Source organism: Dendrobates tinctorius, unplaced genomic scaffold (genome assembly GCF_039654945.1).
Source record: "Dendrobates tinctorius isolate UK_male_01 unplaced genomic scaffold, ASM3965494v1 ptg000398l, whole genome shotgun sequence".
Classification (NCBI taxonomy): Eukaryota; Metazoa; Chordata; class Amphibia; order Anura; family Dendrobatidae; genus Dendrobates; species Dendrobates tinctorius.
The window spans coordinates 747,696-771,154 of NW_027362064.1; the positions used below are offsets into that span (position 1 = coordinate 747,696).

A 23,459-nucleotide genomic window follows, 5' to 3' on the forward strand; every position below is an offset into this window, starting at 1 on the left:
GGTCCTTCAACCATTCATACACATACTTTACTATGGCGTTTTAGACACCCGCCCCTAGGTGGGTTTGTAGGTGATTAGTGAGACGGGTGGGATCAATCACCTGAAGGCTTCTCCCTAACACATTGGAACAAAAGATCAGCTCTGCTGATCAGCACATAATCAAGCCTTCATCCCAAGACCACCCACCTTGGGATACATAACGGTCATTTAGGACCCTGCTCCTGTTACGACTCTGGACATGGCTATCCTTCCGTCCTGGGACACCCACACAGCACCCCCTAGCGGACACAGTGGTCACTACACCACATACATTCCCACTCTGTTCAAGCTTGTGGGGTTGAACACACGACATAAGGATCTCGAGACCGGGCACCCATGTCACCTAGCCCCACAGGCCGAGAGAACCGTCTCCGTCTGTTTTGTCTGTCAAAGGGCCTCATCTCTATGTTAGGCCTCCCCCGCCCCCAGCGGTCAGAATATCGGTCCTGGGCTTTGGCCCTCCAGTCACAATCTGTCTGCGTCATCAGACACTGTTTTGTCACCACACTTCTACAGTGCGCCCCGTCACCTCCTTTTCTGTCTATGCGTCTTATAACAAAGGGTAGATCACCACGTCTAAGTTGCTTTTCAGTGCATTAACCTCACGGTTCATTGCACCTACTGTCTCTATAGCATCCTCCAATTCACGCTGTAATCTGTAATACAACGTATTGGCACGTTGAGCCTCTTTCTCTGCTTCTTCCACCTGGCGCTTCAGCTGTTTCAGACGCACATTATTTCCCTCTGCCAGGTCTTTGTACTGCTCAGAATTACGCCTTTCATCATCCATTTGCATTAGTACATCCTTCGGTTTTTTCTCTGTACGCCGTACTTGTTTGCTTGCAGATTGTCGCTTTTTAGTTTCAGCATCAAGTTGTTCCTCCAGTTGTGCAACCTTTGCTGTTAACTCCTTATTCTGGCGATCTAATTGCTGACGGGCATTCTCGTTCTTCTGAGCATTACTACGTTCTGCATTCAGGTCAGCATTCCTCTGGTCAACCTGAAGTGTGGCCTTTCTCAGCCTGTCATTGGCCAATTCAACGTTGCCTTGTTCTTCCTCCAATTCTTCTTCAAGCTGTGCGATGCGAGACTCTAAAAGCCTCTTTTCTTCCAAAGCCAGAGCACCTGTACCACTGTTGTTGGCAATTACATCAGCCAGTTCATCTCTTTCCTGCTGTGCTTGCCTTTTAGCATGTTCTGCAGCAGCAAGCTCCTCCTGCATATGGATCATCTCTGCTTCCAGACTTTTCAGTTTCTTCTTGTCTTTACTCTGTTCATCACTCGGGCCCGGCCGCTGTAAGTTTTCATCCCAGTTCTTCTCCCGCAGAAGACCTCTTACAGTTTCTGTGAGTACTCCTACATCTTCTCTGAGGGACTTATTCAGACCTTGCCACATTGCCAGGTGATCTTTGAACTCTGTGACTTCCTTCTATAGCTCTTCTAGTCTGTGCTCCCTTTTTCTCTCAGAGCCACAGTCACCCCCAGAGACTGAGTCACCCCAATCACCCCAACCCTTCAGTTACCCTCTGACCGTGTGTCCACTCCAGTCGTCTCATCTACCAGCTCACCACCAGTCATGTCACGAGACGTCAGGTCCGTCCGTTGGGCAGATGTACCCCTTCTTTCGGTCACTTCTACACCAGACCTGTCCACTTTAGGAGGCGTCACCCTCTCAATGTCTGCTAGCCCAACATTAGAAACGTCTCCATCCCCCTGCCATACATCATCAAACAAAACAAAGTCCCGGCCTCTCTCAAAGGCATACACTAAGTCTGATGGTATACCGCCACCCTGGTACTCAGTGCCTCCGGACCCCTCAAACATTACTCTGTCTACCGCATAGTTCACAGTGACCCCATGTTTACAGCGAACCTGGATCATTTTCTCGGTCAGACAGAAAATGAGAGGAGTTCCTGTCAGAGTCACCTGACTCTTTGAGTCCAACCGTCCAGAGACTCCTTCTCGGTGTAACATCATGGTACACACCTGCGGCCTGTCGTTTTCTGGAAAGAATGTCCCACATTCTGAAAAAGTCATACATGAACACTGCGGTTCCCCAGACATGTTCACTGAGTACCCAGTGCTGCCCTTTTCTGGACCACCCCAATTTGGGTTGCCGCCCCCCTCTGGGACTCCACCCCTTTTTGGGTTACCACCCCAATTTGGGTCACCGCCCCCCCACTGGGACTCCACCCCCTTTGGGTTACCACCCCAATATGGGTCACGCCCCCTTTCGGGATTTCCCCATGTCCTTTCTACAGGTCTCCTCTCTACAGGTCTCCTCAGACCAGAGTTTACACAAAATAGTTTGTCTCTTGGGCCTGTGCTGGCCCTTTAAGTATGATACCACACAAGTTCTTGCTGGCACCACCACAGCTCCTGCTGTCACTGATCTCAGACACCTCCGGCTGCCGCTCACACACAGCTGCTGGTGTCACTTTCGTAACCCCGCCGAGTTACAGCAAGCCGCTTGTCACCTTCGTAACCCCGCCGAGTTACAGCAAGCCGCTTGTCACCTTCTTGACCCCACTGAGCCACCGCAAACTGACTTGAGAGGGAAAAGAAAAATAAACACAACACAAAAACTCACATGTCCTGTCTGCGTGCTATTCAAGATGTCTGTCTCCTCCTGAGACTGTCCAACACACAGGGCGCACCAGGTGCTATTCAGGGAGCCGACCCTCCTCCCAGGGTTTCCCAACACACTGGCCTCACCAGGTCCAGGGGCTCAGCGGGTGCTATTCAGGACATCCGTCTCCTCCTGAGACTGTCCAACACTCACGCCTCACCAGGTCCAACGTTACAGCACGTGCTCCAGGGATCCGATTCTTCTCCCAGAACCTCCCAACACTGACCCTCCAGGACCTTGCACACTGATCCCTCCAGGTACACAGTCTTTCTCACTGACCCTGATCAGTACAACACGGACACCTGTCCGTTACCTGTGTCGGCCACACAGGTTCTCGGGTACCTCTTATCCACAGAGGCACCCTATAGCAATCACCAGTCTCTTTCTCTGACCCCGGTCAGCATACCACACAGCTTTCACGACCGTCAGCTGCCGGCCACGCAGGTTCTCGGACCCCTCTACCGCAGAGGTGTCCTATAAATCTCTTCCACTGACCCCAGTCAGCATATCACACGGCTTTCAAGACCGTCAGCCCTCCTGGCTCGGTGTTGCCAGCACTGCAACATGTGCTGTTGGAACCGTTGCCCTTAGCAACCGAGTTTTGCAGTCCTTGACCATTGCCCCTAGCAACAAGGCTACAACACTGCCCGCTTTCTCCACCAATTGTAAGGTAGTGCTTGTCATTAAGGTAGGGGACACTCGCTAGGCAGCCAAATAACCAGCTCCGGCACGGGTTTCTAATATAACTCCAACAATCCATGTGGTTTATTAGGCATCATAAACCATGAACAGCAACAGAAAGTTCATATAAAACAGCATAGCGTCCATGACAGAGCTCTGCTCTGTTATCCCTGTGGTCACACAGGCTTTGTTATGTCCAGTTACACAGGCTCTCTAGCCTCACAGTTATATCCCCTGTCCGGGTTACCTCATAGCTGCTTCTCAGTGCAGACATTCATTCCCTCTCCTGGGAACTCTCAGATATGTGCAGCCATGATAGACAGCGTCCCCATGTGCACTCAGGAAGGCAGACACATCTTCCTGCACGAGACCTTCCATACGGACCAACCGGTTCCAAGCATTCCCTCATGTGACCTACCCTGGCCACCTTATATGGTCTGTAGCCACGCCCACCAGATCACATGCCTATGACCTCATCACAGGTCCTTCAACCATTCATACACATACTTTACTATGGCGTTTTAGACACCCACCCCTAGGTGGGTTTGTAGGTGATTGATCCCACCCCTCTCACCAATCACCTGAAGGCTTCTCACTAACACATTGGAACAAAAGATCAGCTCTGCTGATCAGCACATAATCAAGCCTTCATCCCAAGGCCACCCACCTTGGGATATATAACGGTCATTTAGGACCCTGCTCCTGTTACCACCCTGGACATGGCTATCCGTCCGTCTTGGGACACCCACACAGCGCCCCCTAGCGGACACCGTGGTCACTACACCACACCTTGTTAATTAAACGGCCTTGCGACGCATTTTATGACCGCAGTAACAACTCGCTAATGCGCAGTGCACCGAGAAAAGCGATAGCGAAAGCTGCAAATATGAGGATTGCCTCGTATTGCGATTTGCATACCAATGGTGATATTGAAATAATGTTGTTCAGTAGTCTTAGGCTAGGTTCAAATTGCGTTAGGTGCCATCCGTTTAACGGATCTGTTGCTATGCGGCACTAACGCAATGGAATGGATCCGTTAACACACCTATTGGCATCTATTATGGTAACGCATCCTATCGCATGTCCAAATCGGCATGTGTTAGTGATGATGCGTTACTTTCTGACACACCTTCGATCGCGGTCTACTGCTTTTTCGGGTGCGTTAGGTCTAGCGCACAGCGAACGGACACGTTCGCTGTGCATAGACCTCTATTGCTAACGCATGCTAACGCGATATACATTAGCTCATTCGTTAGCGCAATCGGTCAGAAAAAGTCAAAAAGGACATCAGCATTAGCGCATCCGTTTATCGCATGCTTTAAACAGATGTCACTAACGCGATGTGAACCTAGCCTTAATGAAATAGGGCGACAACTTTCTTGACATGGTTGAAGCCTTTTCCAGCCTTTAATGGCTTGCTTGATGAAAAAGAGCTTTGTTACATCAGCCCACCCCATTAGTTGAAAGAAAATGGCTAATCCCGATAATTTCCGTTGCGCCGACGTACCCAACACCCCCCTTTCCCTCAGCCGAACCGAAAATTCTGTTGTCACTACGCCTCTTGCTCGGTCGCACTTGTCTACTGGCGTACCCTGAATTAATGAGCATCACTCCTCCCAAGCCTTACCATAAACCTGCCATGTAGCCTGTGAAACGGAGGCACGGATTAAGGGCATCAGTGATTGGCCACCGTGTCCCATAGGGATGGCGGACACTGAACACCCGAAGGTTGCGCATTGGGAAGCTGGAATCTAAATGTCTGTCAATCGGAAAATAACAGTGAGTTAATGAGATTATCCTCTACCTCCGCCACTAAAGTGACTCAACACCAGATATTGTTTTCCTAACATAGCCACGCTAGCCAGCGTAAAAGAGCGAGCATGGGCAAGGATGTAGCTGACATATGGTTCAAGCTCTTAGCGGTTCTCATATTTTTTGTTTGAAACCGAATGTTCGCGTTTCTCATCTGAGAAGCCCATAACAGCTGATTCAACTATTGGGAAAATTTCCCATAGGGCTGGATCGCGCCCTCCAGTTTGATGTGGTTCATAGCTCCATCCAGTTGCTTTTGCACCACTGGTTTTTGTAGATTGCTGCAAAACCCTCTGTTTTATTCCACCCTACTGCAAGCCCTAAGTCCTTGCTTGACGTTTCTTTAGCCATTACACATGTTTGTCCGTTGTACGATTGCAGGAAAGTTTTCCATACTAACAAGTCTGCCTTTAACAAGCGAATAAGCCTAATTCTATGGCCGGGCCGGACTGGGAAATGCCTTTGGTTGCCAACAATAATGGGCGAGAGAAGGCTCTGCCGACCAGCATTACGCGGCTGGAAATGTCAGTAGACCCAGTAAGGCCTGCATCTGCTGAAGGGTGAATTTTTTAACTTTACTGAAGCCTTCTAATATCTGCAGTGTTTTCTGTATTTTTCAGCAGGTAAGCAGAAAACCATCGTATTGGTGTCTATTTCGATGCACAAGAAAGGCAATACATTACCTGGTCCGACTGTTTTTTCAAATGATAGGGGTACGCTGAAATGCCGTGATGTAAATTTAAATTTTTCTAGCAGGATGAAGCAGAGTTTAGAATTTTTGGAACCGACGAGCAAGAAATCGTCGGGGTAGTGAATCAGAGATTGCTGCCTGTTTCATAATGAACTACCCAGTCCACGAAAGTACTAAATAGCTCGAAATAGTGACATGAAATAGAACATCCCATCAACAGGCACATATCAAAATAATAGTACTCGTCCACCTTGCATCCTAATAGGTGGAAACATTCGGGGTGCACGGGTAATAAGCGGAATGCCGAGTCTATGTCTGATTTAGCTAGCAGGGCGTCGGGCCTGGCTGCACGGACTAATTCCACAGCCTGGTCCAAAGACGCGTATGTGACAGAAGCTTCCTCTGGGGGGATAGCCTTGGTAACTGATTCGCCCTTTGGGTGAGACAGATGATGGATAAGCCGATATTTACTGGGTTCCTTTTTCGGAATAATGCCTAATGGCGATATTTTAATATTTTTGAAGGGTAGGAACTGAAAGGGGCCTGCCATTCTACGAATCTCAACCTTCTTTTCAATTTTTTGTTTTAGAATTTCAGAGAACTCGAGCTGATTTTTGGTTATCGGCCAATGTTGATGTTCTACTAATCTTGAAGGAGATAAAAAAACCATCCCTAAAGCCGGAGTGTAGTTGCCAAGCCGCTTTCTTATTGGGGTAGAGATCTAGCCAGGGGCTCATCGCGGTTACGCTCGCTGGGGTTCTGCCTTGGCGCTTTGTTTGACTGACGAGTACATCTTGAAGCTGGGTGTCCCCCCCCCCACCCACAAGCTGAGCAGTCATGCCTAAATCTGCATAATGTTTGGAAACGGCAGTTTCCCTCGTTAAATAGCCAGCAGGCCTCGGGTTTTCGTACGACCACTGAGTGTTGACCTGCGTCTGCGGAGTATTTAGTGGTCGCAGCTGAAAAGGGGGGCTGCTTCTGCGACAGCATCAGCCTCAACCACACATCTGTCGCTTTCAACCTCCAACCTAGATCGGGCTGTAGGGTCAGCCGCCTGCAGAACTCATCATCCCGCCGCCAAGCGGAACCCCCATGCGATTTATATATCAGATCCTGACAATAATGACCAAATATCAACATAGTCGTTATTCCATATTTTTTGTCTGAAGTGTTGTATTGTTTTCAGCTGTACCGCATGGTTGCGTTAAGTGTTGAATTAGCTCCTTTATTGCGGAGGCTAGAAAAAGCTTCCAGGTGACAGCCGCAGGAAAAAGGAAGTTACTGTAACCCCTGTAGGTGTGGCCATCAAACCTTCCCCTTTAAGAACCATTGAACGACAGGGCATCCCAATTTGTGCATCACCAATGGGAGTGGTGCAAGGGGAGAAATTGGGCACTGACAGTATTTTATTATCGTTAGTCATGTGGGCTCCCCAGTCAGAGGCTCGTTCCTTATGCAGTACCGTGCCTGCGAATCACGCACTTGGTTTCAGATGTTTGTGTTTCCATATTTGTTCATCACCCAGTAGCTGGCTGGTTTGTCCCACCGCCAGTTCTCTTGACACGCATATAGCGCATCATATCTGGTTGTGTGGAACACATTTAGAATATCCAGTCTATGGCAGGAAATCACATGTCATTTCCAGTCCGATGATACACTCCTCTAACCTTCAGATTCAACTCTAATATGCAACAGCTAATACATTAATCATGTGACTGGTCAGACCGTCCCTGTAGTGATTCGGGTATACCACATGATGTGCATCATACCCAGACCTGCGTACCACACATATCCGGTCATATGGGGCGGTCATACCCAAGATTACATGAGCTGATCAATTTCATCACATCTGGTCTAAAAGTTATGTTTTATTTATTTCTCACATGTTGCTGATACACTGATTTTATTTAAGTGAGTAGGCCTGAAAATTTTAGAATAATACGAAACAATTCCCGGATTTGGCATCACCTCCCTCCCCTTTGCAAAATGCCACCCTATGCACTTGGCCCTCCATTGCCTAGTGGCATATTCTACCCTGTTGCAGTGCTTTGCACTTTGGCTCTGAGCCAATTAACTTCCTGATCTGACAGAAGTATATGAATAACAGCACTGTCTGTCCCCAGTGTGACCTTGTTAATGTATAACTACGTGCCCCTTAGTACTTAGAAAGTATTGTAGATGATTTCCTTTTCTATGCAAGGCAGTGGAAATTTACTTCTATCACTTCTCTGATCAAAGTCTCCTTCCTTGGCCATTCTTATCATATATCCATTGCTATTCAGAAGCCATGATTGACAGTGTTACCTGTAACTATAGTGGTGTGACGCTAGGGGTTCGGTTCACTCACTAATTACCCCCAGTGCACACTGTGACATTGTTTTCTCAAGCATGTGAAAAAATTTTCATGTAATAATGTGACATAATGATATATCACCATTTTCAACCTCCACTTGCTCATAATGGAGCTTATCCAGGCAACTTTTTACACCATGGAATGCCTTTTTTCAGGGCCTAAGAGAGTTCCTCTATGTGAAACTGAATCTGTCCAAAACTGAACTTTTTGTGTTTCCTCCTTCTACTAAACTAACTCTACCTGACATTGAAATTACCTTGCAGGGTTTAACCATAACTCCCAATTAGCACGCCCGCTGTCTTAGGGTTATATTTGACTCTCAACTTTCTTTTATTCCCTATATCCGATCACTCGCTCACTCATGTCACCTGCATCTTAAAAACCTCTCCAAATCCAACCTTTTCTGACCTTTAAAACTGCTAAAATGCTTACTGTCGCTTTTATTCACTTTCGTATGGAGCGCTTCAACTCTGTTCTGATCGGTCTCGCTCTTACTAAACCCTCTCCTGTCCAATCCGTCCTGATGCAACATACAGGGTCATATTTCTGTCCAGCCACTTCACCGATGCCTCCACCTTCTGCCAGCCAGTCATTACACTGGTTACCCATTCGCCACAGAATACAACATAAACTCCTCTCAACCACAAAACTCTCCACAGTTCTGCACAAATCTATTTCTCCTCCTTCTCTTTCTATTGCCCTACACATTCCTTCTGTTCTGAAACTGACCTAAGGCTAACATCCTCCATAGGTCAAACCTCGCACCTCTATCTCCAAGACTTCTCCCGTGCTGCGCCAATTCTTTGGAACGCACTACCCCAGATTATCTGATTGATACCTAGCCCCCATGTTTTTAACTGTGCTTTAAAAACGCATCTCTTTAAACAAGTCTATCACCTCAACTCACTAACCTAAGTCTTCCCTGTTCCCACCTTCTAAACATTATTCAGCATCTACTTCCTCCTATTCATCTGTCTCCATGCACATAATAACTGTACCTGATAATTGCACTTAAACACACTGGCTGATGACCGGATCATGCAGCTTTATATGAAAATCCCTATTTATTATAATTGCTGGGCCTGAAATAACAAGCCTTCCTATTTCCTTGGAGATTGTAAGCTTGCGATCAGGGCCCTCACTCCTAATGTAACTGTTTACACTGTCTGACCTTGTGCTGAATTTATTGTCTATATATGTCACCGCCTAATTGTAAAGTGCTGCGGAATATATTGGCGATATACAGAATAAAATTATTATTTATTATTATATAGGACCTCAGTTTAAGCCTCATTTAGCATTGATCTGGGTGAGAAAAAACGTGAGTGAGGTTTAGTGGTACTGAATCCTGGCTTTTTCATAGTTTTAACTGTGATAATAGTTATTTTTGTGGAGCATCTTATTACACATATTGTTCACAAAATGTTTCTAAGCTGAAATGTTATGTAAGGTTATCGGCGATCATGAGCCTGGAAGGTTTACCTCCCTATTATGATGCAAGACACGTATGATAGTCGTGACCGTTTTCATTCTAGAGATCACATTAAATATGGAAATCTGCTGACAGCTCTCCGGAGAATGAGTCATGGCTAGGGCTTCCCACCGCTGATCCCAGTACGACGCTGCTCCTGTGCATATGTGTGTGAAGTGGTTATGATATCAGCAGCTTCTTTCCATTTTTAGGTTGCTATCTTTTACCTTTCTATCTGGAAATGACTGTCACGCTTAAAATAGCCTTGTGTTCAGGAGAGAACGTTGAAGAGTATAGTCGCGTCCTCTGGTATTTAATTTCGGATACAATTCTGCAGCTCATCTTACGCACAGTCAGGCGGCCTCCCTCCCTTTACTGTAACATTTGGGAAGTCATCAGTAAAACAGGATTATGTCCTAGTTAGCATATTTTGGATCTCTGGGAATGACTTCAGCAGTCGAGAAATGTATGTCAATGACATATAGGAAACATACAAATATTTAAACAAAAACATAAAATTAAACAAAAGATATGCAACAGTTGAATGAAAAAGTCCCATAAATTGTATTTTGTGAATGCTGTAGTTTTTAATTTTAAGGGGAACCTGACAGGAGATCTATTATTACAGCCATGTATGTTCTACTCTACCACACACATACTTTGAAAACCAATCTGGCGACCATACGTGTCAGATGAATGGTTTGATGCCAGTCCCCTGTGGCTTCTCCCCGTCCCGCTCCCCACACCTTTGAGATCTCTCCATATACACACACATAGGCCTGGCTCTTGGAGTAGTCATTCAAAATCGATGGTCACCAGATGGCTTTTCAAAGTATGTTTTCTCTGAAATACTGTAATGTTTCAGCATAAAACTTACGCACGGGCAGTAACGCAGCTAGAACCACTATATTGTATACCCACTTCTTTCATGTATTTGGGTATGTTTGTTTGATGGCAAGTTTCAATAAATCAAAGTTAATTTGGTAAAAATTCCAATGAACTAAACATGGTCTCCTGCTGTGCCCACTAACTTAGTTGAGGCTTAGGCAATGCTTTTAGAACCTGTAGCCTGTTGATGAGCCTCCTATTGTAGCACAATACAGAACGTGTCCTCAGTAAAATCAAAAACTTTATTTGACATACAAGTCAGCTTTCTTGTGAAATGTTTTTTCCCTTTTTTTCTGCTCTGGCACATTTTATTAGATTATAATATGTTCATATTTGTGATGGAAAACCAAAGATCACAGAAAAGTAAGACCTTTGCCATCCCCACCTTCCTTTTAGATACACTATTGTTCTGAGCCTCTTCTGCAGATGTGCACCATTCTCTGCCTCCTGGCTTCCTGCATGTTGGGGGAGGTGCTCTCCTACTTGATTGACAGTTCGGACGAGCAGCATCATTGTCATCCCCACCTTCCTTTTAGATACACTATTGTTCTCAGCCTCTTCTGCAGATGTGCACCGTTCTCTGCCTCCTGGCTTCCTGCATGTTGGGGGAGGTGCTTTTCTACTTGATTGACAGTCCAGACCAGCGGCATCATTGTGCTGCTGCTCTGAAGTGTATGCTTCTCATTGCTGCAAGCAAAGGCAGCTTTGCCTCTGCAGCATTGTTAAAGCATAGGAACACTGCAGCTGGTCATGATTGATAGCTATGAGTGCACTCCATTGGTCTGAACAATGTCAGCAGTGCTTACAAGCTCTGTTGAAAAGAACTTGTAAGCACTGAACTAGAGTTCATTGATGGCAGCATGGTCCAGGGAGGCATGGTTGGTTGACTTTGATGTGGAAACCATTGACTGCCCCACACAAAACCTCAACCCCATAGAGATTTTGATCCTGGCCCTCTCATCCAACGTTGGTGTCTGACCTCACAAATTATCTTCTGGACGAATGGGTAAAAATTTCCTCAGGCACACTCCATAATCTTTAATAAATCCTTCCCATTACAGTGTTTTAGCTGCAAAGGGAAAACCAACTCCGTATTAGTTTAGAATGGGATGTTTAGAGCTGTAACAGGAAGGGGTCCCAATACATTTGTCCGCATAGTGTTTAAAGCTGGAAATGAGCACAAAGAATACAGTGTACTTATGTTTGTCTTTCATTATTTTACAGGCTTAACTGGGAAAATCATAAACCATATATTGAATGCAGGCTTTGAAATATCTGCACTGCAAATGGTAAGTTTCTATGAATGATGACATTTTCCAGTGGCCTAAGGGAAGAACTGACTCACGGTGGGTTAAATGGCATCACACTGAAATACAGAAGTAGGAGCTTCGAGGTAATAGAGCAAACAGACGAGCACCCTGAAGGGGGTCGAAGTACTGGCAGATAATGGTTCGTTCTGCTTCATTCATCTAAAATGCCAAGATTGGGCTTGAGGTGGTCATGGATTTGATTGCCATCTTGTTCTGGACTGAATGACTTCCTATCTTCAGGCCACGCTGAGCTATAGTTTTGCTAACATTGATTCTTCGGGTTTTGGGACAATCTTATGTCTGACAGCTTTTTCTTATTCCTGTAATGATTCTATTTGGTCATGGAGAGATCATTTCAGAAATGTAAGAATAAAGAGATTTTTGGTGCGACTGGAGCAATTTTCCACGAGGAATTGGAAAATCTAGAGCACATGCGTTGCCTGGGTTATTGTCATGATGATCGTTACATGATATACTGTACATCATGTGTTCTATAAATGTGGAATTCTGTACAAAAGGTTGTCCTGAAATATGATCCATTGTTCAAAAATACTTTTCGGATTGGATTATAGGTGGCTTGAATTTAAGGTTTGGCTCACCTGTTTAGGCTGTGGAAATAAAGTTAGATTACTTATAAGGAGACCAGCCACAAAAAATATACATATGATAATTGAAGGCGCAGGTCCAAAACCCGAGTCTGCACTATCGAGAGATGCTGATGCCATCTCCTGCGTTTTTATCTAGGCGCAATGTTGTCACCGAGATCTTGTGGATTCAAATGACTATGTACATATGGTACAGTAGTATCATAGCTTTTAAGGTTATCGGCTTCAACCTGTATACATCACTCTCTATATCCTGACTGGCTAGACTTATGGCAGATATGTGCCTATGTGCCTCCAATGTATATAGCTGTTAATTTAAAGTGTACACCACCCCTCTATTATTACGGTAGGTAGTGTGACCACTGTTTTCTAAATTTTAGGCTTGATTCATCATTTGCACATTTTTTAAAACATTTATTTTTGTCTAGTCTTTCTTTTTGAAAATGTATCTAAATGGCCAACAATGTTTCAGAATTTTTGACACAAATTAGGTTTTCGTTTCCTTTTGCTATATTTGCATTATTTTTTTATAAAATGTAAATTGTCTCTTCAGAGCGGAAGAGGACTAGAACTCTAGAGCCACTTATAGGAGTAGCAATCCTAAAAGTTAATATCGACTCTCTAACGAGCCTTCTCACATGACTTAGGATAAAAGCCAAAACCAAAATCTCAGTTAGCAGACAATTTGCAGACACCAGTGCCTCTCACACAGCCAAACCAGATCTCACACTTTTTTCACTGACGTGGTGCAGTACCCCAAAAAACGCAGTGTCTGCAAATTTGAGGTTTTGGTTTTGGCTTTTATCCTAAGTCATTTGACACGGCTCATTAGAGAGTGGATATTGACTTGTAGGATCGCTACTTCCTGTAGGTGGTACTATAGAGTTCTAGTCCTCTTCCTCTCTGAAGAGACAGTTTGCATATTTCCCAGTGGAGCACTGCGGCTTAAAAGCCTCCTCACCTCGGAATGTCAGTCTTCACGTGTCGCTCTCCGTAAGGCGGAACATTACCCCTTTAATAAAATGTACCACAACCTTTTGAATAAGCTTAAAAATTGCACATTTTAGTCTTTAACTATGCAAAAAAAGACAGATTTTGTCCTCTACTGTGGTACTGGAGTACAATTACACAAACTTTTTACAACTTTTCGAAACACCTCAAGTGATGAATTAGCCGAAAACATCTGGATAATGTAAACTTCTCCCACATTGTCGACCAAGCCTAAAAAATGGCTGAAAAACCTAGTGTAAACATGGCACAAAAGTCATAATGAATTTGATGCACACATGAAAATCACGGCATCTTTCTTGGATGATATAACTTCTGCTGTCTGCTGTGTTCCAACAGTTCAGCATTCTGCTTGGGGCGCAATATGAATACAGTAAATCACCACCCGCATCAATATCATCAATGCGTGTGCCACTGTTCAAGAGGGCCAGTCTTGTGGTCGTTGTGATATATTCGCCATGATAGAGCAAATCTATGACACCGTTTCCGGTCTTCTGCATTGTGCTATTCCTCCTGGAAATGTAGGAGTAACTTAACAACCGGGTGTTATCAGTTGGTGCTTACACAATCTGACATTGTCCAGTCAGATCAAACTGTGCACTGACACATCCCCAGCTGATAACACTCAGTTATTAAAGTATTAAACACATTCAAACTTTTCTAGGAGGAGAAGTACAACACACAGTTCTAAGAATTGATGCTCCGGAATTGGTATGCCATGGAGAAAACAAGTATTTACTAAACCATACATGTGAACTCTTGGCAGATCCTTCACATATGGGTTTGTCTACATTAAAGGGAATCTGTCACTAGGATCAACCCTCCTAAGCCGTCTATATGGACATGTAGGTCCTAGAAAGCTGAATAAAATGATTCCTTGATATCTGCGATCCAATGTCTTATTCCAATGAAATCCCATTTTCTTATATGTATATGAGCTGTTCATGACTATGGGTGGACACTAATCTATATGAGAATCTGCCTCCAGAGATTATTTTTTTATAAAAGGGGAGTTACCAGTGTAATATGTGATGGCCGCTCTCTGCTCTCCTGATCTCACTGCAGAGGTGTGTGTTGCTATAACTGACACATCTCTCAGCTCCAGCTTCTATCCCACAGGCAGACAGTGTTGCAATAAAGCAGAGCTGTGAGAGCTGCAGAATATATGTTTGTAAGAAGACAAAAGGTCAGTTTTACTGTTCTGTGTTAGTTACAGGTCTCATGCTGTTAATACACCCTTTCATTTACAATAATCTCAGGAGGCAGATTCTCATACAGGTCAGTGCCTTCCCATAATCCTGATCAGCTCATGTACATATAAGAAAAATGGGGATTTCCTTGCAATAAGACATCGGATCGTAGATACTATGGCATCATTTTATTCAGCTTCCTTTGACTTACATGCCCATATCTGCTGACAGATTCACTTTAAAAGGAAAAGAGCAATCAACTCGAGTTTCTTGGCAAATCTGGAGCACAGCTGATGACATCATGTTTGCATATACCTAGTAGAAAATAAATGAGAAACTGGGTCTGAGCAGAAAAAGTAAATTAATGTGCATGCAAAATGTAATTGCATATGAACACATGACCTTTACACAGAGAAAACCAAAAGCAAAACACAAAACAAATATCCTGGAATAAAAAAGTAAAAAAATATATTGCAAAAATTGCATGAAGGTAGTAATAATAGTAATATTAAGGGTATTTAGTTAACATAATTTTGATCAAAATAATGTAGAAGCCATCCCGCCACGTCACGGCAACCCTTGTGTGACAGTCCTAACTCTTGTATTTAAAACCTTTCCACTTGTCAAGTGACGTAAATGTGAACAAGGACAGAGGGACTGAACCACCAGTAATAGTATAGGCCAGACAGGATGGATTTTCCAACTCAGAAACAGGGCGGTCACACCCTTATATGCACAGAATGCACAATGAAACAAATGAGAAACTGGGTCTGAGCAGAAAAAGTAAATTAATGTGCATGCAAAATGTAATTGCATATGAACACATGACCTTTACACAGAGAAAACCAAAAGCAAAACACAAAACAAATATCCTGGAATAAAAAAGTAAAAAAATATATTGCAAAAATTGCATGAAGGTAGTAATAATAGTAATAATAAGGGTATTTAGTTAACATAATTTTGATCAAACCTAGTAGGACATGTGCGTAACCTATTCCTTATAGCAGTGGTCCCCAACCTTTTTTGCACCAGGGACCGGCTTGAACCAAGACCATTCTTCCATGGCCCGGCAGGGCGGGGATGGAGGTGTGACAGGGGCGGGGCTTTGGTCATAAGGGGGCGGGGCTATGGACGCGGTTGTAGTTTAGCAGTGCATATTTATCATTTAATTATAACATTTTTAATGTGACTCAACTCACCATAGGTTTTGAATGAGTGTGAGCACCTGGCTTGTTTCTCTGTTTCAGTGGGAGCACTGGGCTACTTCTACTGATGACCGTCACTGCTAATGATGATTGGAACCTACAAGGAAATGGAGCATTGAGCACTTAAGAACAATTGTACTGGAGTACTGTACATGCTGATTATTTTCTAATCATCAGAAAATGTATGTGTGGTCCCCCCCGTCCAGCTCTGTGTGGCTCCCCCTGTTGTATGCATGGCTCCCCTGTCCCATCCTGTATACATGGCTCTGCTCCCACTCTCCCATCCTGTATACATGGCTCCGCTCCCATCCTCCCATCCTGTATGCATGGCTCTGCTCCCACTCTTCTATCCTGTATACATGGCTCCCCTGTCCCATCCTGTATGCATGGCTCCGCTCCCACTCTCCCGGCCTCCCTTGTATATATGGCTCCGCTCCCACTCTCCCTCCCTTGTATATATGGCTCCGCTCCCACTCTCCCTCCCCTGTATATATGGCTCCGCTCCCATTCTCCCTCCCTAGTATATATGGCTCCACTCCCACTCTCCCTCCCTTGTATATATGGCTCCGCTCCCATTCTCCCTCCCTTGTATATATGGCTCCGCTCCCACTCTCCCTCCCTTGTATATATGGCTCCGCTCCCACTCTCCCTCCCCTGTATATATGGCTCCGCTCCCATTCTCCCTCCCCTGTATATATGGCTCCGCTCCCACTCTCCCTCCCTTGTATATATGGCTCCACTCCCACTCTCCCTCCCTTGTATATATGGCTCCACTCCCACTCTCCCTCCCCTGTATATATGGCTCCGCTCCCACTCTCCCTCCCTTATATATATGGCTCCGCTCCCATTCTCCCTCCCCTGTATATATGGCACCGCTCCCACTCTCCCTCCCCTGTATATATGGCTCCACTCCCACTCTCCCTCCCTTGTATATATGGCTCCGCTCCCATTCTCCCTCCCTTGTATATATGGCTCCGCTCCCACTCTCCCTCCCTTGTATATATGGCTCCGCTCCCACTCTCCCTCCCTTGTATATATGGCTCTGCTTCCACTCTCCCTCCCTTGTATATATGGCTCCACTCCCACTCTCCCTCCCTTGTATATATGGCTCCGCTCCCATTCTCCCTCCCCTGTATATATGGCACCGCTCCCACTCTCCCTCCCCTGTATATATGGCTCTGCTTCCACTCTCCCTCCCTTGTATATATGGCTCCGCTCCCATTCTCCCTCCCTTGTATATATGGCTCCGCTCCCACTCTCCCTCCCCTGTATATATGGCTCTGCTTCCACTCTCCCTCCCTTGTATATATGGCTCCGCTCCCACTCTCCCTCCCCTGTATATATGGCTCTGCTTCCACTCTCCCTCCCTTGTATATATGGCTCCGCTCCCACTCTCCCTCCCTTGTATATATGGCTCCGCTCCCACTCTCCCTCCCTTGTATATATGGCTCCTCTCCCATTCTCCCTCCCTTGTATATATGGCTCCGCTCCCACTCTCCCTCCCCTGTATATATGGCTCCGCTCCCACTCTCCCTCCCTTGTATATATGGCTCCACTCCCACTCTCCCTCCCTTGTATATATGGCTCCGCTCCCATTCTCCCTCCCCTGTATATATGGCTCCGCTCCCACTCTCCCTCCCTTGTATATATGGCTCCGCTCCCACTCTCCCTCCCTTGTATATATGGCTCCACTCCCACTCTCCCTCCCTTGTATATATGGCTCCGCTCCCATTCTCCCTCCCTTGTATATATGGCTCCGCTCCCACTCTCCCTCCCTTGTATATATGGCTCTGCTTCCACTCTCCCTCCCTTGTATATATGGCTCCGCTCCCACTCTCCCTCCCCTGTATATATGGCTCCGCTCCCATTCTCCCTCCCTTGTATATATGGCTCCGCTCCCACTCTCCCTCCCTTGTATATATGGCTCTGCTTCCACTCTCCCTCCCTTGTATATATGGCTCCGCTCCCATTCTCCCTCCCCTGTATATATGGCTCCGCTCCCATTCTCCCTCCCCTGTATACATGGTTCCGCTCCCATTCTCCCTCCCTTATGGCTCCGCTCGGCTCCCCCATCCTCCCCATCATACTTACCCTCACGTCGCTGAACTTCCTTCCCGTCGCTGCACGTCCCTGCATCTCGCGGCGCTTCAGCTTCTTCCTGTGCGGAGCGGTCACGTGATACCGCTCATTAAGGTCCATGAATATGGACGCCACGCCTATGGGAGATGAGTGGCATCCATATTCATGACCTTAAATGAGCGGTAGCACGTGACCGCTCAGCGCTGGATGAAGCCGCCGCGGGACGAAGCCGCCGCGGGATGCAGGGTGAGTATCAGCTGCTGCACCGCCCCCCGGCTCCCCTTGTGTCCGCGGACCGGCAAGGGCACTGCAACGGCCCGGTGCTGGGCCGCGGACCGGCGGTTGGGGACCCCTGCCTTATAGGACAGATGCATGACACCTGCTGAGGTAACATTATCAGCACCGCTCATGTCTTGATGTGGAAGTGGCCGCCGCCAGACTAGCATTTTATTACACGGTGTATATAAAGAATACTCCAAAGAAACATCCTTATTCCATTATTTATAAAATACATAGGTAATGCCTCATAAAGTCTCATTATATGGAGACGATTCTCGTATAGATTAGAAAAAAAGAGGAGAACATAGAATCCAAATCCATTTCAAACGTATACATATTTATTTATCAGTAAGAAGACACATATCAGAGATATAGATTAGTGAAAAAGCGATAAAAATGGGTAATCACATAAATGGCCCAGTACTAGAAAAAACAAGTAGACAGCCTGTGATAAGCATGAATACCCGAACAAATCCTCCAGGAAAATTTGTAGAATTATTAGGCTACATAGCCACAATGAGATTTTGGTGAGATTTTGATATTGCTGATTTTCTGCAGCATTTCTCTACCTATTAATTAAAATAGGTTCCTTGCATTTTTGGGGAAATCTGTAGCATAAAATACTAATTGTGGCAAGTCAGTATTGTGACCACATCATCATTTTTATGCAGATTTTCCAACTCCAAGCTGTATAAACTTGAATGCTTATTGGATGAAGCAGATCAGGTGATGGATATTTGTGTAATGAGGAAGAGTGAGGCCTAAGGACATCAACACCCTTAATCAAGGTGTTCTGAATTATTGGGCAGATTGTTTTCCTCAGGCAAAATGGATCAAAAATAGATTTAAATGTCACTGAAAAGTCAAACATTTTTAAAAATCTTACAGAGGAATGTAGCGCTCATGAAATTGCTAAGATATTGGGGCATGATCACAGAACCATCAAAAGTTTTGTTGCAAATAGTCAACAGGGTCGTAATAAAAGTGTTGAGCAAAAAAAACGCACATTAACTACCAACAATTAGAGAAGATGGAAACGTGAAGAGACCAGAAACCCATTATCCACCAGTGCTGTCATGTTCCAGAACTGCAACCTCATTGGTGGCCAGACGTACAAGGTGTTCAGTGCTCACAGACATGGCGAAGGTAGGAAAGGCTGAGACCTGACCACCACTGATCAAGACACAGAAGCTGAAATGTCAATACTGGGCTGATAACAGTGAGTCTTCATGGACCACACGAATGGGCCTGTGACTGGATCAGTAATGAGCACAGACCTCCACTTCAACTCAAATGCCAAAAAGATGGATATGGGGTATTGCTATGGGCTGGTATTATTAAAGATTAGGTAGTTACATAGTAACATAGCTAGTAAGGCCGAAAAAATACATTAGTCCATCCAGTTCAGCCTATAAAATTCTGTCCGAATAAATCCCCAGATCTACGTCCTTCTAAAGAACCTAACAATAACTGTAAGATACAATATTGTTACGCTCCAAGAAGGCATCCAGGCCTCTCTTGAACCTTTCGACTGAGTTCACCATCACCACCTCCTCAGGCAGGGAATTCCAGATTCTCACTGCCCTAACTGTAAAGAATCCTCTTCTATGTTGGTGGAAAAACCTTTTCTCCTCCAGACGCAGAGAATTCCCCCTTGTGACCATCACCTTCCTTGGTATAAACAAATCCTCGGAGAGATATTTGTATTGTCCCCTTATATACTTATACATGGTTATTAGATCGCCCCTCAGTCATCTTTTTTCTAGACTAAATAATCCTAATTTTGCTAATCTCTCTGGGTATTGTAGTTCCCCCATCCCCTTTATTAATTTTGTTGCCCTCATTTGTACCCGCTCTAGTTCCATTATATCCTTCCTGAGCACCGGTGCCCAAAACTGTACACAGTACTCCATGTACAGTCTAACCAGAGATTTGTACAGAGGCAGTATAATGCTCTCATCATGTGTATCCAGACCTCTTTTAATGCACCCATGATCCTATTTGCCTTGGCAGCCGCTGCCTGGCACTGGCTGCTCCAGGTAAGTTTATCATTAACTAGGATCCCCAAGTCCTTCTCCATGTCAGATTTACCCAGTGGTTTACCGTTCAGTGTGTAGTGGTGATATTGATTCCTTCTTCCCATGTGTATAACCTTACATTTATCATTGTTAAACTGCATCTGCCACCTTTCGGCCCAAGTTCCCAACTCATCCAGATCCATCTGTAGCAGAATACTATCTTCTCTTGTATTGACTGCTTTACATAGTTTTGTATCATCTGCAAATATCGATATTTTACTGTGCAAACCTTCTACCAGATCATTAATAAATATGTTGAAGAGAATAGGTCCCAACACTGACCCCTGCGGTACCCCACTGGTCACAGCGACTCATTTAGAGAATATACCATTTATAACCACCCTCTGCTTTCTATCACTAAGCCAGTTACTTACCCATTTACACACATTTTCCCCCAGACCCAGCATTCTCATTTTGTGTACCAACCTCTTGTGTGGCACGTTATCAAACACTTTGGAAAAATCAAGATATACCACATCCAGTGACTCACCTCGGTCCAGTCTATAGCTTACCTCTTCATAAAAACTGATTACATTGGTTTGACAGGAGCGATTCCTCATAAACCCATGCTGATATGGCGTTAAACAGTTATTCTCTTTGAGATAATCCAGAATAGCATTCCTCAGAAACCATTCAAATATTTTACCAACAATAGAGGTTAGACTTACTGGCCTATAATTTCCAAGTTAACTTTTAGAGCCCTTTTTGAATATTGGTACCACATTTGCTATGCGCCAGTCCTGTGGAACAGACCCCGTCGCTATAGAGTCTCTAAATATAAGAAATAATGGTTTGTCTATTACATTACTTAGTTCTCTTAGTACTCGTGGGTGTATGCCATCCGGACCCGGAGATTTATCTATTTTAATCTTATTTAGCCAGATTTGCACCTCTTCTTGGGTTAGATTGGTGACCCTTAATATAGGGTTTTCTCCTTCGTCTCATTGGGGGACACAGGTACTGTAGTTTTTTGCTGTGTCCCCCAATGAGCATCTCGGAGAAAAGGATTTTACGGTGAGTACTCACAAAAATCCATGTTTCTTTGTCTCTCGGCATTTCACCTAGCATTTCATTTTCCACCATGAATACCGTGGAGAAGAAGGTGTTTAATATATTAGCTTTTTCCTCATCATCTACAACCATACTTTCCTCACAATTTTTTAATGGGCCTACACTTTCACTTTTGATTCTTTTACTATTGATATCGTTGAAGAATAGCTTGGGATTAGTTTTACTCTCCTTAGCAATGTGCTTCTCTGTATCCTTTTTGGCAGCTTTAATTATTTTTTTAGATAAAGAATTTTTCTCCTTATAGTTTTTTAGAGCTTCAACAGTGCCATCCTGCTTTAGTAGTTTAAATGATTTCTTTTTACTGTTAATTGCCCCTCTTCTTTGTTTAGCCATATTTTCCTATTTCTTGCCCTTTTATTCCCACAAGGTATAAACCGCTTACAGTGCCTATTAAGGATGTTCTTAAACATTTCCCATTTATTTTCTGTATTCTTATTTCTGAGGACATTGTCCCAGTCAACCAGATTAAGGGCATCTCTAAGCTGGTCAAACTTTGCCTTCCTAAAGTTCAGTGTTTTTGTAACTCCCTGACATGTCCCCCTAGCGAAAGACAAGTGAAACTGTACAATATTGTGGTCGCTATTTCCTAGATGCCCAACAACCTGCAGATTTGTTATTGTTAAACCTTTTTGAGTTGAAGATGGACTTAAAATTAATTTCCAAACCTACGGACAGTTTTTAGAAGACCCTTTCTTCTAGCAGTGGTACAGTAAAAAGTCTGCATCTTTAAAAAAAAAAACAAAAAACAAACAAACAAAAAAAACCCCATAATGTTTATGTAGGACAATGCGCACTACATGCATCGAAATCTCCACTGCTTGGCTGCCAGTAAAGGTCTTAAAGGGAAGCTGTCACCCTATTTTTCGCCTATCAGCTGCGGCCACCGCCATCAGGGGCTTATCTACAGCATTCTGTAATGCTGTAGATAAGCCCCCGATGTACCCTGAAAGAGAAGAAAAATGAGTTAGATTATACTCACCAGGGGGTGGTCCGGTTCGGGTCCGGAGAGAGTCCGGTCCGGCGCCTCCCACCTTGCAGCGATGATGTCCTATTCATTCCTGCCCGTCGCGGCTCCGGTGCAGGCGCACTGCTCTGCCCTGGTGAGGGCAGAGCAGAGTACTGCAGTGCACAGGCGCTAGATCTCTTCCGGCGCCTGCACACTGCAGTAATCTGCTCTGCCCTCAACAGGGCAGAGCAGTGCGTCGGAGTCGCTATGGGCAGGAATGAAGAGGACGTCATCGCTGCAAGATGGGAGGCGCCGGACCGTGACTCCCTCCGGACCCGAACCGCCCTTGGGTGAGTATAATCTTACTCCTTTTTCTTCTCTTTCAGGGTACATCGGGGGCTTATCTACCGCATTACAGAATGCTGTAGATAAGCCCCTGATGGCAGTGGCCGCAGGTGATAGGTGAAAAATAGGGTGACAGATTCCCTTTAGTGAAAGAATAATGACATGGCCCCTTCCTAACCTGACCTAGATCCTATTGAGAACTTGTGGGCCATTCTTAAATGTGAGATTTATGGTGAAGGAAAAGAGTACACCTCTCTGAACGCTGAGCAGTGTGTGAGAGGCTGCGGTTGGTGCTGCCCAAAATGTTTATTGTCAACAGATTAATAAGCTGACAGACTCCATGGATAGAAGGCTTATGGCTAGGTTATTGAAAAGGAGTGTATCTATATTGATCACTGATATGTTTTTGAAATGTCATAAATGTTTTGTTGTTATTTTCACTTTAAGAGAAAATAATCAATTGATCTAGGAAAATTGACCGTTTTAATTTACGGTAGTTGTATAATATCTTTGTACGCTAATAATTGCCCAATAATTCTGCAGACATAGATATTCTCCTAAGGCTACTTTCACACATCCGGTGTGTGGGGTCCGGCGGCGTGCGGCGAAAAGCCGGGCCGCCGGATCCGGCCTGCAGCCGTGACACCGGATGTGTGTGCGGCGTCTGATACGGCTCGGACGTGATTTAAAGGAGCCGCAGCAGGAGGTGGACAGAGACAGCCGCTGAGAGAGACAGCTGCTGAAAGGGAGGTGAGGGGAGGGTAGGAGAGGAGAGGGGA

At 45.0% G+C, this 23,459-nt stretch overlaps 2 protein-coding genes across 3 annotated transcripts in view; one reads left to right on the forward strand and one right to left on the reverse strand.

Annotated features, from left to right (window-relative positions):
* Positions 1–23,459, forward strand: part of NME7 (NME/NM23 family member 7) — a 238,141-nt gene that overhangs the window by 125,548 nt on the left and 89,134 nt on the right. For both annotated transcript variants that reach the window (XM_073563790.1, XM_073563789.1), the window contains exon 8: positions 11,789–11,853. In XM_073563790.1, the coding sequence (XP_073419891.1) occupies positions 11,789–11,853 (65 nt within the window). The remainder of the gene's footprint in view (positions 1–11,788; positions 11,854–23,459) is intronic.
* Positions 590–9,792, reverse strand: LOC141076366 (myosin-9-like). The gene is made up of 2 exons (XM_073563805.1): positions 9,688–9,792; positions 590–1,354 (listed from the first exon to the last, which is right to left on the reverse strand). Exons 1-2 carry the CDS (start codon positions 9,790–9,792, stop codon positions 590–592), a joined length of 870 nt encoding a protein of 289 aa, XP_073419906.1.